Source organism: Camponotus vicinus, unplaced genomic scaffold, assembly GCF_025532165.1.
Source record: "Camponotus vicinus isolate PSW18456_S1 unplaced genomic scaffold, iyCamVici1.0 SCAF_6, whole genome shotgun sequence".
Classification (NCBI taxonomy): Eukaryota; Metazoa; Arthropoda; class Insecta; order Hymenoptera; family Formicidae; genus Camponotus; species Camponotus vicinus.
Window position 1 is genome coordinate 13,632,501 of NW_028141978.1, and position 16,251 is coordinate 13,648,751.

Below are 16,251 nucleotides of genomic sequence, written 5' to 3' on the forward strand. Positions count from 1 at the left end.
TTATGATGTTGATTTCTTTATAATATTGAATTATAGCTTATTTGTTTATTTATACAATGTTATATGTACATACCTTTAACACGAGAAAGAAAAGTGTATATATAATTTTCAGTATTGTCTTCATATTCTATAGAGCTTAAATTGACATAAGTATTGAGATCAAGTAATTCATGTTGAATTTGAACTATAAATAAATCCATCATCCGGAAATCTGGCACAATCTAAAAGTAGAATTTGAATAAAATTAATCGAGAAAAAGAAGCTGTTAACACACTTATAAAAAATCATAATCAATCGCTGCTGCTAAACATAATTTATAGTATTTTACACATTATAAAGTTTGAAATATTATAACAAAGCGTGTTTCTATATTTAAGTGTGTCATGGTTTAAAAAATTAAATGTTGTTATAATTACATAAAAAATAAATTTATAAGACTTTTATTTAATAATTGTAGGTTAGAAGTTCTTCCTTAATAATTTTAACAATAAGGATTAAAAGGCTTTATATAAATAACAATATGAATAACACAAATTTAAATTTCGCAGCGAAGAAGAGCCAGACGCGTATAGTGTTATATATGATAATTTTTTGAAAATTAATTTTTCGACGAAATTGATTAATTGTATACGGTGCACAAATTTTTCTTGATCCATCTACCAAATGTACAATTGAGTCTTAATCCGAGATTTTTCATAAATCACTCTTTATACTTCTGAAGAAACGTGGGGGAGAAAAATGACGGGGCGAAATTGGATCGAGAATCGAACCTGAATTTTTCGCTTGCCGGATGATTGCTCTTCCCCCGACTAAATTATTCTATACTTCTACCAGACCTCGATACTTTTTATTTGGCGACAATTATCTATTATTAATAATCATTAACGCCATGTTTCAGGCAGGCGTATGGCGCATTACCATTCGCGTCTGGCTCTTATTTATTGTGAAACTCAAATTTGTGTTAATAATGTTAATTTAAAAGTACATTATTTTCTTATTAAATTTCTCTAAATTTTTCTAAATTTATAAAAATTTAAAAGATTCGAGTAATCATACGATTCAAATTAGCATAGTTTTCAATTGAAAAAATATTAAAAAAGATTTTACACAACATTGAAGAATTTTCTGTATACATTGTTGTACTATTAATTACTTTGACTGCATATTTAGAAATAGAATTAAAGGTAAACCTACCTCATCGATAATATATGCTTGTAAAAACACACTAAAGCCTTCGTTTAACCATACAGGAAACCAATAAGATGGATTGAACAGATTGCCAATATATTTTTGTATCATCCTACGTGCTACTAAAGGTGCAATTATGATTTTGCGTCCAGTGGAATCCAATTCTTCATTGTACATGATATCTGCTTCTCTAAAAATCATTACACTAACATGTATGCTGTATGAATGTATGAAAAATTTTAGATATTAATATAAATTTTTATTTAAATACATTAAATTATTACATAATATATATCTATTTCTAATTATATATATTACTTGTAAAAGACGAATCCCAAAATATGTTTGACTTCATCATTCGAGATTGCGATATGATCCACTTTGCTCTCAGATAAAACAGTAGTCCACTCAAGGAATCTCTCACTCCAAAAATTTTCCAAGTACATAGTAATATTTTTAATAATATATGACGCAAATTTTACATATGATATCAATTGCGGTCTACACCACATACTAATGGTATCAGTCATTTTGAATCGATGAAAATCAAACACCACAAATGCTATATTATCTATAGAATTCAAAACAGTTTTTTTAAAATATGTCCATGTTTCATTGTATAACGGTTCAGACGATTCTTCTATCGGCATATTCGACAAAGCTTTATAACTTTGATGATGCTTTATGGAAATATCAAAAGTAATTCTTAATTTTGGATTGTTCCAAAACGGAAATAATTGCTGCTTTCTTGTGTGGATACCCGTTATGATTAACAACCTGCTACATTTAAACGATATGTAAATAACGACTAATGTTAGACAATTATAAGCGCAAATGCAAAAATATATACAATTTGTTTTTGATATTTTAATATATTCTACTACTTACTCTTTATATCCATATTCGTTTATGTACGAAAATCCGAAAGATTCTCTTATTATATTAATCGGAATTTGGAACTGTATATGCAGATGGTATATTCTTGGTAGTAAGGTAGCATTGAAATGGTAGAGGATAATATTGGTATCACAAAGTTTCTCTGTTAATACTGGTTCATAACTCCTATTACTGTGAGTTTGTTTTAATATCGATCTCATTGATAATATCGATTTTATTATTGAATTCGATAGATGAAAATTTATATGTTGTGTTGCATATATGATATAAATAGTGATTACATATTCACCCGCCAAGTGATAGTGGGTGAAATTTAACTTTATATTATAATGCAATGGAAATATATTGTCTAACAAATTGTAATTTAACGCATTGCATTGCACGATATCCGATTCTTTATCGGTAGGATCCTTCATTGCTATTGTAGCAATGTATATTATACTAGTACTCAATAATAGTTTTAATAATCTCATGTTAAATTTCTTTCAGGTATCTATATAAATCATTTCTGTTATTAGAAACATATATACAAGAAATATATACAAACGTAATGTTAAATACAAATACAAATATGATAGAATTTAAGAATATAAACTTATTGAAGAACGTACTTATGTAATTCTGAAAAGGAGAAAACACATTAATCATAATTTTTATTTCTCTAAAATTCAATTACTTTCAAGATTTCTTCTTACATATTTTTATGTTTTGCGTTTTATAGCAACTGACTTCTGTACGTGATGAACTTTGTGTATTTACTAACATGTTACTTTTAAAGTGTGTTTGTTTCTTTCAACCTTAAGAGAGTGATGTATTAAAATCGAACGAAGAATAAACGAACAATAAACCGATATTAAATTTATTAAAAGTTTTGTTGATATAATTATTCGGATCAAACTTTTAACATAAAAATGTTAAAAATCACTTTGTTAGCATTTGTCATAGAATAAATTTATTCGAATAAAATATTAACCTATCCCACATTCTTCATTCTTATTCGTTATATATATTTAAATTACATATCATATTCTATTTATATAACCTTTTATCGCGTATATTTATTATTAATTTTACAAAATATATATTCTAAATATTTATTAAAAAAATTTTGTTTTAAAACAAAATATAAATAGTATTAAATATTTTTAAGATAATTTAATAGAGACAATGAAAGGTAGAACATACACATATTTTATAACGTCAAAAAAGTTGCCTGTATTTTACATTTTCTCTATTTTAAGTCAAATTATGCCGTTACATGTCTAAATATATTGTTAGCTAGCATATATGCAAGGAATGAAAATAGTATTTGCAATAAATAAATATATTCAACCGAAAGTAGAAATGTCTCTTTTAAGAAATAAAATAGTTGATTGTTATTTCACACATTCTTACTCCATATGCATACATCCAAAAAAAAGAAATGTAGAAGTGGAATATTTTATTGAATATTTAATTCATGTCTTACCCTATTTGTTGAACTCACAACTATAGGTTTAATATCAAAGGCATGAACAGTCAATCTGTGATCTTATAGCTTCAAGAGACTACCATAAACTGACGGCGCTATCATGTTATAGATACGGCATACCAGATAATAAACAGGTAAGGTACGTAGTATTATATAGATATCGCCTTGATTATTCATAACGCAGAAGTATGTCATCGATGGAAGTCAATACGTATATATTTATTTAGTCTTTGTATTCTTTTATATTCCTTGTTTTTATATTTAAAACTTCCCTTTGTAAGGACAATTTTTCTGGGAAAACATTCGCAAGAGAGAATTAAAATTGAGAAGATTCTTCCCTAAATATATATAAGATAAAGATATTTTGTATATTATATTATATTTTTTTCATAAAAAAGTATTTTTTCTTCAAGAGCTTATTGTATAAAATAAATAAAAGAGACTTGCCTATATCGTATCACTTGAGATATTTTATGTTATACTTTCTATTTGGCACTAATCCTATACAAGTGCGGCGATGTCTAATATTGTTTTTTACTTTGCTTATAACGTTTGTGAATAATAATTTCTATTTATTGTTCTAATATTATGAGCAATAAACGGAATAACTTGCGTTGATATTGCGTATTGATATTGTATTTGCTAGAGGCAATGTTTCTTCATGACAAAGAAGAAAAAATATTAATTTACATTTCTTCGCTACATTTTGAGATAATTTTCTTATTTCAGAAATTTCAGTAACACATTTGTTATATGTGTTCCAATTCGATTAATTTTGATTGAAGAAAAAATTGTTATTATTAATAAGATTATTAAGATTAAACTTTTCATATAATGTTAATACTTTCTAATGTTACGTATAAACATACATGAATACAAACTCCATTCAAGGATTCAAAAAGCATAATTATTTATCTATTTCTCATTCTCAATTCAAATTAAAAATTGAAATAGTAAATATTAATAAGTCGTATTATACATATATAATAAGTTTTATTTCTTATACATATTTCAAATTTAATACATATTTGATATTACGTAATTTGTGTATTTTGATATAATATATTTTAATATATGTAAATTTTAATATTTAATAGAAAGTTGTATATTTAAATAAAGTTAATATCATATATGTACACATATACATGTATATATATATATATATATATATATATATATATAATATATGTACATATATATACACATATATGTGTGAGTGTGTGTGTAAATTAATAAATTTGTAAATTAACAAACATTCATGCTGTGGTTTGGAAGCAATTCAACGCATTATAGATCTTTATGTTTTCAATCGATGAATAAAGATTCAAGAAAGTATCTCTGTCTTATGGATCTCTAACAAGCGTATGTGTGTTATTAGCTTGCACTCAACCAGGAACGAATTCGTTCTTCAACCTCATTATTAATGAAATATTGTATCTAAAGAAAATTATTTTAGCAATTATCATGAATAAATGATTTCGTAATTGTTGCATTATTATGCAAGCAGAATCTCATTATTTACATAATTATAAAAGAATATACGCAGAAAATTATTTATAAAATATATAACATATACACAGAGTTTCATGGTATCTTATCAATTGCTATGCCATAAGGGCTAAAATTAAACATTTATTTGACAATAAACTTATGTTTGCAAATTTATAGTTTGAATACCATAACAAATAAATGATACTTTCATTCTAGTGTCTTGATGAAGACAACGCTACTGCATGGTACGTGCATATTAGAGTCCTGCACCGGCGATGGGCTAGTCTATTTGGGACCTTTTTTCTTACTCTCTGAGCGGTAGAGGAACTGCAAGAAGTGTTTTTTCTATGTCTTCTTTTAATTATTATTTTGGTTTATTTAAAAAAATATTACAATAACTATCCAAACTGATTTACTTCATCGTTGCATGTACGATAACGACCATCAATTTCTGTTAATTCTATCAAAAATCTAGCACTTCTATCAAGGCATTAATATATGCAAAGTATCATTTTTGTATTGTCACGTTGAAATTACGAATTTGCGAACATAAATATATTGTCAAAAAATACTCAATTTTAGCACATCCATCTATTCCATAAGAATTTATAACATCGACCTTGAAACACCGTGTATTGTAAGAAATAAACGTTATAATAAATTTTTAACAAATAAATACGTATATATATATATATATATACATATATATAATTCTGATTCATTAAAATTAAACGTTCAAATCTCCCTTACAACACATATTGTTAATTATAACAGTTAATGCCACAATCTTATCAACAGGCTTATAAAAACAAAATAGTAAATACATAATTGATACAAACAATAAACTTTCGAGTTTGAATTTGAATCAGAGATGCAAAAAGAAATGCTGTGTGTATTTACCAAACACACACGCACACAATATATTTTACGTAAATACAATTAACATCTATATAAATACTAAATCGACATTACAAAAGGCTAATATAATGTTAAAAACGTTCACGTAATTAAGAACAATTAAAAATTATTAACGCTTATATAAATTATTAATAGTTATATATACCGATTTATTACTGATTTGATATTTATTATAGTGATTTAGTATATATATAAATTTATAAATATTATCTTAAACATTATTATCTCAAACATGATATATTTTTGATACTTCTAAACAATTCAATGTTTTATAAATCTAGTTTTTCAATAGCTAAATAAGAAATGAAAATATTTTATTTGTCTTTCGATCTCCGACCATCGTGTTTCTATCTTGCGTTCAATATCATCAAGAGTTTCAAAGGGATATCTGGATTCTCTAATCTCGTCTCTGGTGAACTTTCTTATCTAAAAAAGATTTTAACAATTGTCAGCAATAAATGATTTTATAATTGCCTCATTATCACACATTCGAAGTATCATTATAAATAGAATTATAGGAGAAGATTATATAAAATATGTTACAATATCATAGTGAGTAAATTTAATATAAAAAAATTTAATAAAATTTTATAGCGTCAACTATATATACTACAATATCCATATTAACCGATCATTTATTTGAATAATGATATAAATAAATTATATCACATTTAAATATGTTTTATAATAAGACATAATAAGTGTATGGAGTTCTGATTCATTAAAATTTACCTCGTCTAATTGTATCTCGGAATACACATTGTTAATTATAACAATTAATGTTGCAATCTTGCTGACTGATCTACGAGAACAAAACAATAAGTTTATTATAATTAATTCAATCAATTTTCATGTGCCTATGTATATAATATATCTTTGCTGTGTGCAATACGTGTATATGTTCATTAAGCAATGTTTTTACCTGTATTTTATTTTTTGGAAGTTATTTAATATGTCTTTAAGCATGAACTTAGCATTTCTCGCAATAGTAGAAAGAAAAGTATTAGCAATTAAAGCTTCTGTTGAGTTAACTTGATCAAAAGGTAGTTTAAAAGAATGGTGTAAATAAATTTCTGGTAATTTTTTGTCTAAATAATTGATTATGATTTCAGAATTTTTATTGTAAGCAAGACATTCTAAAATTGTATGATCCATTTCTTTCATGTAATTATCAAAAACTGTATACCATAAACGACCTGCCTCTCGCAAACCATTACAATATATCCATCTTTTCCATCCGGGCATAAATCTATAAAAATTCAGAAAAGAATATTTTCTAATGAAATTGTGCTAATTGTTCTAGTATTACATAAATAATGTTTGATATAAGTGATAATTAATTTCTCTAACATATGCACAAGATAAAAAATATTCCTATAAAGAATCAAGTATTATAGAAAGAATTACTTTTGTTTAGGATTTTTTAGATGCCATTGCATCAGTTGAAAGGCCTTCGTTTTGCATGATACATCATGTACTATAATACATTTCCACTTTGCGAGTTCTTGCTTTAAAATACATGTAAAATAATCATCGTTATTTTCTGTTTGCCACAAATCTATTTCAAGTTTCCATGCTATAAATTCAAGCTTTAATTTTTCCTAAAATTCGGCAAAAAATATAGCATCTTTTTATTTCTTTCACTTTATTTACAGAAATAGATTTAATATATGTGCAAATGTATAGGTATTTTTACTAGAAAATTTTATTTTAATAAGTGTTTATTTTAATAAAATTTTATAGCGTCAACTATATATACTACAATATCCATATTAACCGATCATTTATTTGAATAATGATATAAATAAATTATATCACATTTAAATACATTTATTATTGATATATATATATATATATATATATATATATATCAATAATAAATGTATATATATATATATATATATATATATATATATATATATATATCAATAATAAATGTATTTAAATGTGATATAATTATATATATATATATATATATATATATATATATATATATACATGGGGGAGACCGGGGACAAAAGTAACAGCGTCATGAAAGTAACAAGCCTCCTACTAAACTACACAATATATTGAATAATTTGTACTATATAGTCAAACGCGTACGCCCCGATTCTCTTCCTTTTCAGCTAATTGTTGTAGAACGATCGCGTCGGTTGCACATGCAGGAGTGAAGTTAGTGTATTTGCATTATTCACCTAAGTATTTCTTGTTTTAGTTTTTTTGTATCTATGCCTAATTAAAGTGTATATATTGGCGTAATTATTTGCCGGTGCATTCTTCTAAAATGTATTCATAAGTTTTTATAGTTGATTTGGCTAAGTCTTGCATCATATTTAGGTAATACTTTTATTCTAAAAAATACGTTTGAGGACAAAAGTAACATGACCCTCTGTGGACGAAAGTAACATGTTTCAATGCTTAGAATGTAAGGGCTGGTCCCATAATAATTGTACCAAAGGCGATTATTATTACGTATGCCATAATTGTAATTCGGAATAGATATCAATCTGTTTTGTATAAGTAGTTATCATACAATTTTTACACTATTATTTAGAATTAAACTATTATTTAGACTTAGAAAAGTACAAAACTGGTGTGATATTAAGTATAATTATTTTATGATATTACTTATAATTATTTTGCTTAACGAAGATTATTTCTTTTAAGTTTTTCAAAGATGATAAAAATAAATATTTATTTTATTTTTTATTTTAATATAATATAATACAAATTTAAAAAAAAAGTTATCTTGCTTAATAAAAGATTATAATAAAAGTTGCCTTAAATTGAAAAAAGTCATATTTATCTTATTCCGAAAATAAGAACTGGTACTTTTATCCCCAGACTATGTTATTTTCGTTTCAGGCCCCCAGGATAAAAGTAACAATCAACGTAATTGCGAAAAGCTATATAATAATTCTTTAAATATTTATTATTTGAGATGGAAACATAGGTATAGTAATAGAGCAATAAATGGAGTTTTTTAACATATAATCTTTTTTTTATATCTCTAACGATAATTAATTAGTGACGTATAATACAAAAAATGTTACTTTTGTGTCCGGTCTCCCCTATATATATATATATATATATATATATATATATATATATATATGTGTATATATATGTCAATAATATATGTATTTAGATATGATGCAACTTTGTATATATTGATATGTCGATGAATTTGCTTTGCGATCCTCTGTTTTTAATTGATCTAATTTAAATATGCTGCATGTCACACAAATATCGATTTTAAAAATTTGTAAATTTACTTTATAAAACAATCATTTACAAATTCTTTAAAAAAATAAGCATTTAAAAATGGATTAATATGTATTGTATATAATTGAATAAAATTAAAAATATAATTCAGTCTATGCAAAGTATTTCCAAGTTTTAATATCCGCCATAAATATTTAATAACGAAAGAAAATAAATATAAAGTAAATAATTGTAATTGTAACCTATAATTTTATAAAATTAAATATAAATTATATTATTTAAAATGTAAATTCTACACGATATTAGTATTATAGGATAAACCGAATACAAATAGTCCAAAATTTATAACATGTAGTTATTAAATTTAAAAAACATGCCTTTTAAATTTACATATTTTTTTGAAATGAGATTTTTTACTTTTGGCGAAGAAGAAACTATATCATTAAGTTCATTTTTTCAATTCTCTACATGAATCTAATTTTTAAAGATTTATTTCACTATCGGTATATCGATATATGAAATCACGATTATGATTTGTATTATGCATTGGCTCAATAGAAAATTTCTAGATTTTGTGTTTACCTTGGATTGGGGATAAAATTCAAAGAATGCGAAAATATTCGACATAAATTCAAAAGCTTTGATCATAGGATACCATGCTATATAATCTTTCTCTTTTCGTAAATAATTAACGAGTTCCCAAAATACGGACAATTCAAGTTTCTTCTCTATTGCGAAATGAAATGCGTCATCGATGATTTGCGCTCGATTGAGAACATGTATATTTCTGTATTCTTCAGAATTTAAGTATCGCGCAATTTTTCGCCAATTCTCGGTATCATAATTGATACGATAGTATCCTATTATAAAATAAATTGCTTCGTAGATTAATAGATATTTTAAAATTACATATATTGATTCAACATATTTCGAGATGTTAAAGATATTTCGATATTAAATGTATTATTATATTTAAAGATATTTGTGTTTTTTATTTGTGTGTGCGTGTGTGTGTGTGTTTGTGTGTATGTGTTAGATTTTATATGTTTCTTTATTATTTTTATTTAAAACCTTATATATAATGATAATTTAATAATTTTGAAAAACTTTAATGTGTAAGAAATTTTAAACTTAAATTGATTTGACTGCTATCATAATGTTGACATTATACACAATATATGATAAATAATAAAATTATTCATAAAATAATCGAAAAATTGTAAGAGTCGAAAAATAAATATTTTACGAGATATTTTTTATGATTTATGTAAAATTTTGTCAACTTAAAGTAATCTTTTATCAATTTAAAATATCACATAAATTATTCAATTTTTGGCTATCTTACTCTTATAATTTTTTCGGAAATATTGTGAGGAATCGATATATATATATATATATATATATATATATATATATATATATATATATATATAAGCAAATAAAATATAACTTTATCATTGAATTTGTACCAGCTTGTTGTAAATTTAAAATAATCCATTGATCTTTCTCAAGAAAGAGTTCAATTTTTGAATTCGATGGTGTTAACCAAATATTTGACCAAGTTATGGTAAAATTGGACTTCGATTCCGTAGTATAAGTAATAGGTATATAATATTGTTTCTCATCCAACTTGTTGTGAAATTGTACTGATATAGTTACAATATTATTAGAATAATTTCGCATCACCTCCAACACGGGGAAACATTTCTGCATGGCCCAGGAATATACTGTGCTTTCCACATTAAACTGATACTCGGAATCCCATTCATCTATGACACTTTGCATGGCATTCCATAAATTATCAGCAGTTTTTTCCATAGACTTAGTGTAACTATAAGATTTAACATGATGGTAAATGTTAATAATGTTAAACACTATGTATAATCAGCATCATAAAAAAGAAAATAACAATTTACACAATTTTCTTCGTACTTATGTATATATAAAAAATTAAACTATTACTAACATAGAAATATTTAAACTTTACAATATAATTTTAATATGCATAAATAATTATTTTAATTTTTATTACAAAAATTAAAGTAATTTTTATATTATCCGCATGTTGGTAAAACTTGTTTCGCCAAAGATTGTTTAGTTTGAATTGTTTATAATTCGGAAACTATCAATCTCTATCACTTATTTAGTATAAAAAACTCGAGTTGAAATTTATTCGAGAAAAATTTATAAATATATAACAGGATATAAATGTGACTCTTAAAATATTCATATTTTTTAAATAATAAAAGGATGTATATTGTCAAACTTATTATATGTAAATTTAGATTTTCTCTTCCTATACAATTTACATACATATATTACATTACAATATAATACTCACTGATTTTTTAAATATATGTTGAGAACTTTTGAAAATCCGTCATGCGATAATATTTGTTCTAACATGCGCCATATAATGGAACCTATGATTATTGAAATTAAAAAGAAATGTTTTAATAAATTATAATTTAAAATACCTTTCGTAATACATAAGTTTTTAAATAGCATTTAATTAAAACTAATTTTGTAACAAAGTTTGCAACTAATTGTAACAATTATATAGCAAATAATTAAGTATATGTAAAAACATTAATTTCAATAGTAGATAGATATTTACAGTTATAATTTAAAAATTATATTATGTAATTTAATAAAAACTATACAAAAAAGAGAAGTTAGTTTTTAGTTTTACATATTCTTTTAATACTGTCATTGCACAAAATATAATAAAATATGATAATAATAATAAAGTTAAATTACAAATACATTTGTTTATAATTTACATATTTAACTTTTCATGAAATTAACTTTCAGATGTTTAAAATTTATTTATTCAATGTTATTTACATACCTTTGAAATGAGAAAGAGAAGGAAATAAATAATTTTCCAGGTAACTATCATATTCTACAGCACAATTGATAACGACATAAGAATTTAAATCGAATAATTCTTGTTGAATTTGAACTACAAATAAATCCATTATCCGAAACTTTGGTAAAGCCTAAATGCAATATAATCAATATAATTAATGAAAAATAAAAGACTTAAAGTATATATACAAATTGGCTTTATTAAGTGCTTCTGTTAAAAATAATGTTTGTTCTTTCCTTAATAATTTAAATATAAACACATACATTCCTTATTTTTTATTAAATTTCTTTGTGTAGAATTATGAATTCTTAAAAAATTTGGAAAATATATTTTCTTTATATTTAAGAAATAAAATAACCTTATCGATAATATCTGTTTGGAAAAATATAGCAAAACCTTCGTTTAACCATAATTGAAACCAATTAGATGGACACAATAGATTGCCAATATATTTTTGTGTTATCTTACGTACTATTGAAGGTGCAATTATCATTTTGCGTGCGGTAGTATCTAATTCTTCATTATACATGATATCCGTTTCTCTAAAAATGATTATACTAATATGTCTACTTTATAAATGTATGAAAAATTTCGGATAATAATATAATTTTTTAATTAAATACCTTAACTTATTATAGAATATATATCTATTTTTAATTACATATACTACCTGTAAAAGACGAATCCAAAGATATCTTTGACTTTGTCTTGTAAATTCGAGATTGCGACATGATCCACTTTACTCTCAGATGAAACAAGAGTGCCCTCAACGACTTTCTCTGAATTATGCCAATATATATAATTTTTCAAGTACATAGTAACATTTTCAATAACATATAGCGCAAATTTTACATGCGGTATCAGTTGCGATCTGCACCACATGCTAACAGTCTCATTCAAGTTAATCCGATGAAAATCAAACACCATATAAATGCTACATTATCTATGGAGATTAAAGCAGTCGTGTTAAAATATATCCACACCATATCATCCTCTACCAGTCTAGATGTTCGTATCGGCATATTCGACAAAGCTCTGTACTTCCGATGATGCTTTATGTAAATATCAAAAGTAATTCCTAATTCGGGCTTATTCCAAAACGGAAATATTTGCTGTTCTTTTAATTGGATACCTGTTGTGATTAACCACCTGTGCCACATTTTAACTATATGCTTTAAATAATGGTTAACTTTAGACAATTATAAGCGCAGAATGCGTAAAGATACAATTTGTTATTTCAATATCATTTCATATGATTTCATATATTTTTTTACATACTCTTGATCTCTGTTTATGTACGGAGTTCCGAAAGAGTTTTTTGCGATATTAATTGGAATTTTAACCTTTATGTATAGATTGTACATTCCAGGCAACAAGACATTTTCGCAATTGAACACGAATGTATTGTTTTCATAATAATTTGTTGATATGTTTTTACAAACATTCATTTCACTGTTATTTTGCGTTAATTTCCACGTCCTTACATTATTTATTGGGTCCAGCATATGAAAACTTATATTTTGTGTTGCATGAATAATATAAATAGTAATTGTGCAGTACAAGATTTATATAAAGAAAGATACAACACAATACAATTTATTTATAAATAAAAGAAATCATTAATAAAAAGTAATTATAACTTAATGAAATGTTATATTAGATAATTTTTTTGAAAATGAATATTGGAAAACATAAAGAACATGTTTAGATGATTCCGAAAAGAACAAACAAATTAAACAGTAATTTTATTTGTTTATTTCAAGTTCAATTTCATCTTTATGATTACTTCTAGTGCAATTACATATTTCTGTGTTCTTCATATTCTAGTATTCTATATGTATAACAAGTTTTAAAAACTTTAATTTCTTCCTTACATATACATGTTAAATTTATAGAAGCATTAAAATATATGAGAAATGGAGAGATATTCTCAATATAGCCGGATATTATGAGTGGATATTATGTTTACTAACATGTTATCTTCAAAGTTTATATGTCTCTCCTAATATTAAGTAAGAGATGTATTAAAAACGAACGAACAATAAACATGTACCAAAATAAAGTTTATTTGAAACTTAATTGATATAACAATTCGGATCAAAAAAAGACGATATTAGTATATGTATAAAAGAATATGAAAAAAAGACGATATTAGTATATGTCATGTCACTTTCATTTTTTCGGACAAAATATTAATCTACTGCTCGTTCGTCATTCGCGTTAATTACATATTTAATTAAAAATGTTCTATTTAAGTAACATTAGGAGAGAATTTTTGAGAAACATTGGCTTTAGGCATTCATTAAAAAAAAATTTTTAAAAACAAAATACAGATAACATTAAATATTTTAAATATAATTTTATAGCTATGGTGTGTGTAAATTTAAACGCATATAATAATATTATAACGTCAATAAATACCTGGCTTAGAGAGATTTCATATTTTCAATATCAAAATATGATTAAATGATGTTATTACAATATACTTTTAAATATCTTCTTATTAGCTACATTATTTATAGAAAATAAAAATAATAATTGCAATATAGAAACATATCTTTTGAAAAGGAATGTCTCGTTTAAGAAGCAAAATAACTGCCTTATTATTCAACGTATTTTTGTATATATACATTCAAAGAAAAGGAGATTTATAAATATTTTATTGTAAATTTATTTAAGTAAATTAATTTATATAAAGTCTTACTCTACTTGTTGAACCAGACGTTTAAGTTAAGTTTAATTCCAAATAAACATTCAACAGCAATCTTATCGCTTCAAAAGACTGTTATAAACTGACGGCACTGTCGGCATACCTGATAGTAAATATACAAGATACATTGTGTATGTGTGTGTGTGTGTGTGTGTGTGTGTGTGCGCGCGCACGTCTTGTAAATATTTTACACACACCTTGATTGTATGTGTATATAACATAGGAATATTTTACTTATCGATAAAAATTAATATGTATATATTTGTTTTTATATGTTGTCTTTTTGTATACATTCTTTGTATTCCGTTTTCACATTTAAAGTTTTTATTTATAACGATGATTTTTCTGGAACGTTTGCAAGATAAAATTAATTGAGAAATCGCGTGTACACTCAATATATAAGATAAAAATATTCTGTATTTTATATATTATATCTTTATTATATCTTTTTTAGAAAATTCCAGAATTTAATTTAACTAAGTTTAAGAATGTAAAATAAATAAAAAAGCATTGTTCATATCGTATCGTAAGAGATGTCATTAAAATATCCATATCATTAAAATATTTTACACTATATTTCCTATTTGGCATTAATTTGTACGCAAATTAATATATTCGATCATTTAATCGCTATAGAGGCTGAAAATCCATTTTTTTCACATAGAATTGATTCTAAATTATTAATTATAGAAATTAGGGATAGTTTTCATCATGCATCGTCATAGTAGCCACAAGATAGATTTATAAAATTTCGATTACAAATCAATTAGTCGTTATAATATAAAGCAATATACAGTTAATCATGTCATTGACGGAATGATTTAAATGTCAGTAAAATTTTCAATAAATTTTAATTGCACATTTTCTGCTTTTAACTCAGAACAACTAAGTAATAATAAAATGATTGCAAATAATAGTATAAATATTCCCTTGCTTAAAAAATATGCTTATTTAAATTTTCGAATTTCTAAATGGTTTATTTTTAACAGTGAAACGACTAAGTAATAAATAGAGAAATTTTTTTATATTAATGCATAGAAAACAATATTGACACAGTAAATAAGTCTTCACATCTTCCTTTCTAGTACGCAAGAATTGTAGAATGATTTAATATAAGATGTTGGAATGGTGAAAATGTTCGATAACATTTGATAGAGAATTTCACTTTATGACGCAATAAATTGTATTAAATTGTATTAAATTTTATATAAATTTAAATTAATTACCTTTTTTTTATTTATCTTTAATTTACCTTTTTTGCGTTTTTCTTCGACTTGCGAGTTCGACCGCCATTTTTAAGTTTCATATTCGTGTTCAGGAGGTAAAAATATGTAGAAATTGAGTATTCTTACCTATTATTTCATATAGGTGAGTTTTCCAAAGGTTTACCTTATTTTTGTATTTATTATTTTTATCCTTTTTCAGTCTATATCTCCAAAGCTATTTGAGTCCGACCCTTATATATATATATATATATAT

The 16,251-nt window shown here is 24.5% G+C and overlaps 1 protein-coding gene and 1 pseudogene across 5 annotated transcripts in view; both read right to left on the bottom strand.

Moving 5' to 3' along the window:
- Nucleotides 1–3,613, bottom strand: part of LOC145973606 (glutamyl aminopeptidase-like) — a 9,103-nt gene extending 5,490 nt beyond the window's left edge. For 2 of the 4 annotated variants that reach the window (XM_083103135.1, XM_083103132.1), the window contains exons 1-5: nucleotides 3,554–3,613; nucleotides 2,077–2,578; nucleotides 1,507–1,968; nucleotides 1,195–1,378; nucleotides 74–221 (exon numbers count right to left, since the gene is read on the bottom strand). In XM_083103135.1, the coding sequence (XP_082959261.1) occupies nucleotides 74–221; nucleotides 1,195–1,378; nucleotides 1,507–1,968; nucleotides 2,077–2,558 (1,276 nt within the window). In that variant the 5' untranslated portion in view covers nucleotides 2,559–2,578; nucleotides 3,554–3,613. Of the gene's footprint in view, nucleotides 1–73; nucleotides 222–1,194; nucleotides 1,379–1,506; nucleotides 1,969–2,076; nucleotides 2,644–3,553 lie in introns of those variants that run through there. The other 2 variants (XM_083103134.1, XM_083103133.1) reach the window with 2 other exon arrangements.
- A 2,613-nt stretch (nucleotides 3,614–6,226) lies between these two features.
- On the bottom strand, nucleotides 6,227–13,606 carry LOC145973623 (aminopeptidase N-like; annotated as a pseudogene). Its single transcript, XR_014439519.1, has 11 exons — nucleotides 13,341–13,606; nucleotides 12,733–13,211; nucleotides 12,421–12,604; nucleotides 12,042–12,192; nucleotides 11,532–11,613; nucleotides 10,660–11,021; nucleotides 9,773–10,050; nucleotides 7,373–7,566; nucleotides 6,888–7,214; nucleotides 6,698–6,767; nucleotides 6,227–6,391 (listed from the first exon to the last, which is right to left on the bottom strand). The product of XR_014439519.1 is annotated as an aminopeptidase N-like (transcript).
- Between the last annotated feature and the right edge of the window lie 2,645 nt (nucleotides 13,607–16,251).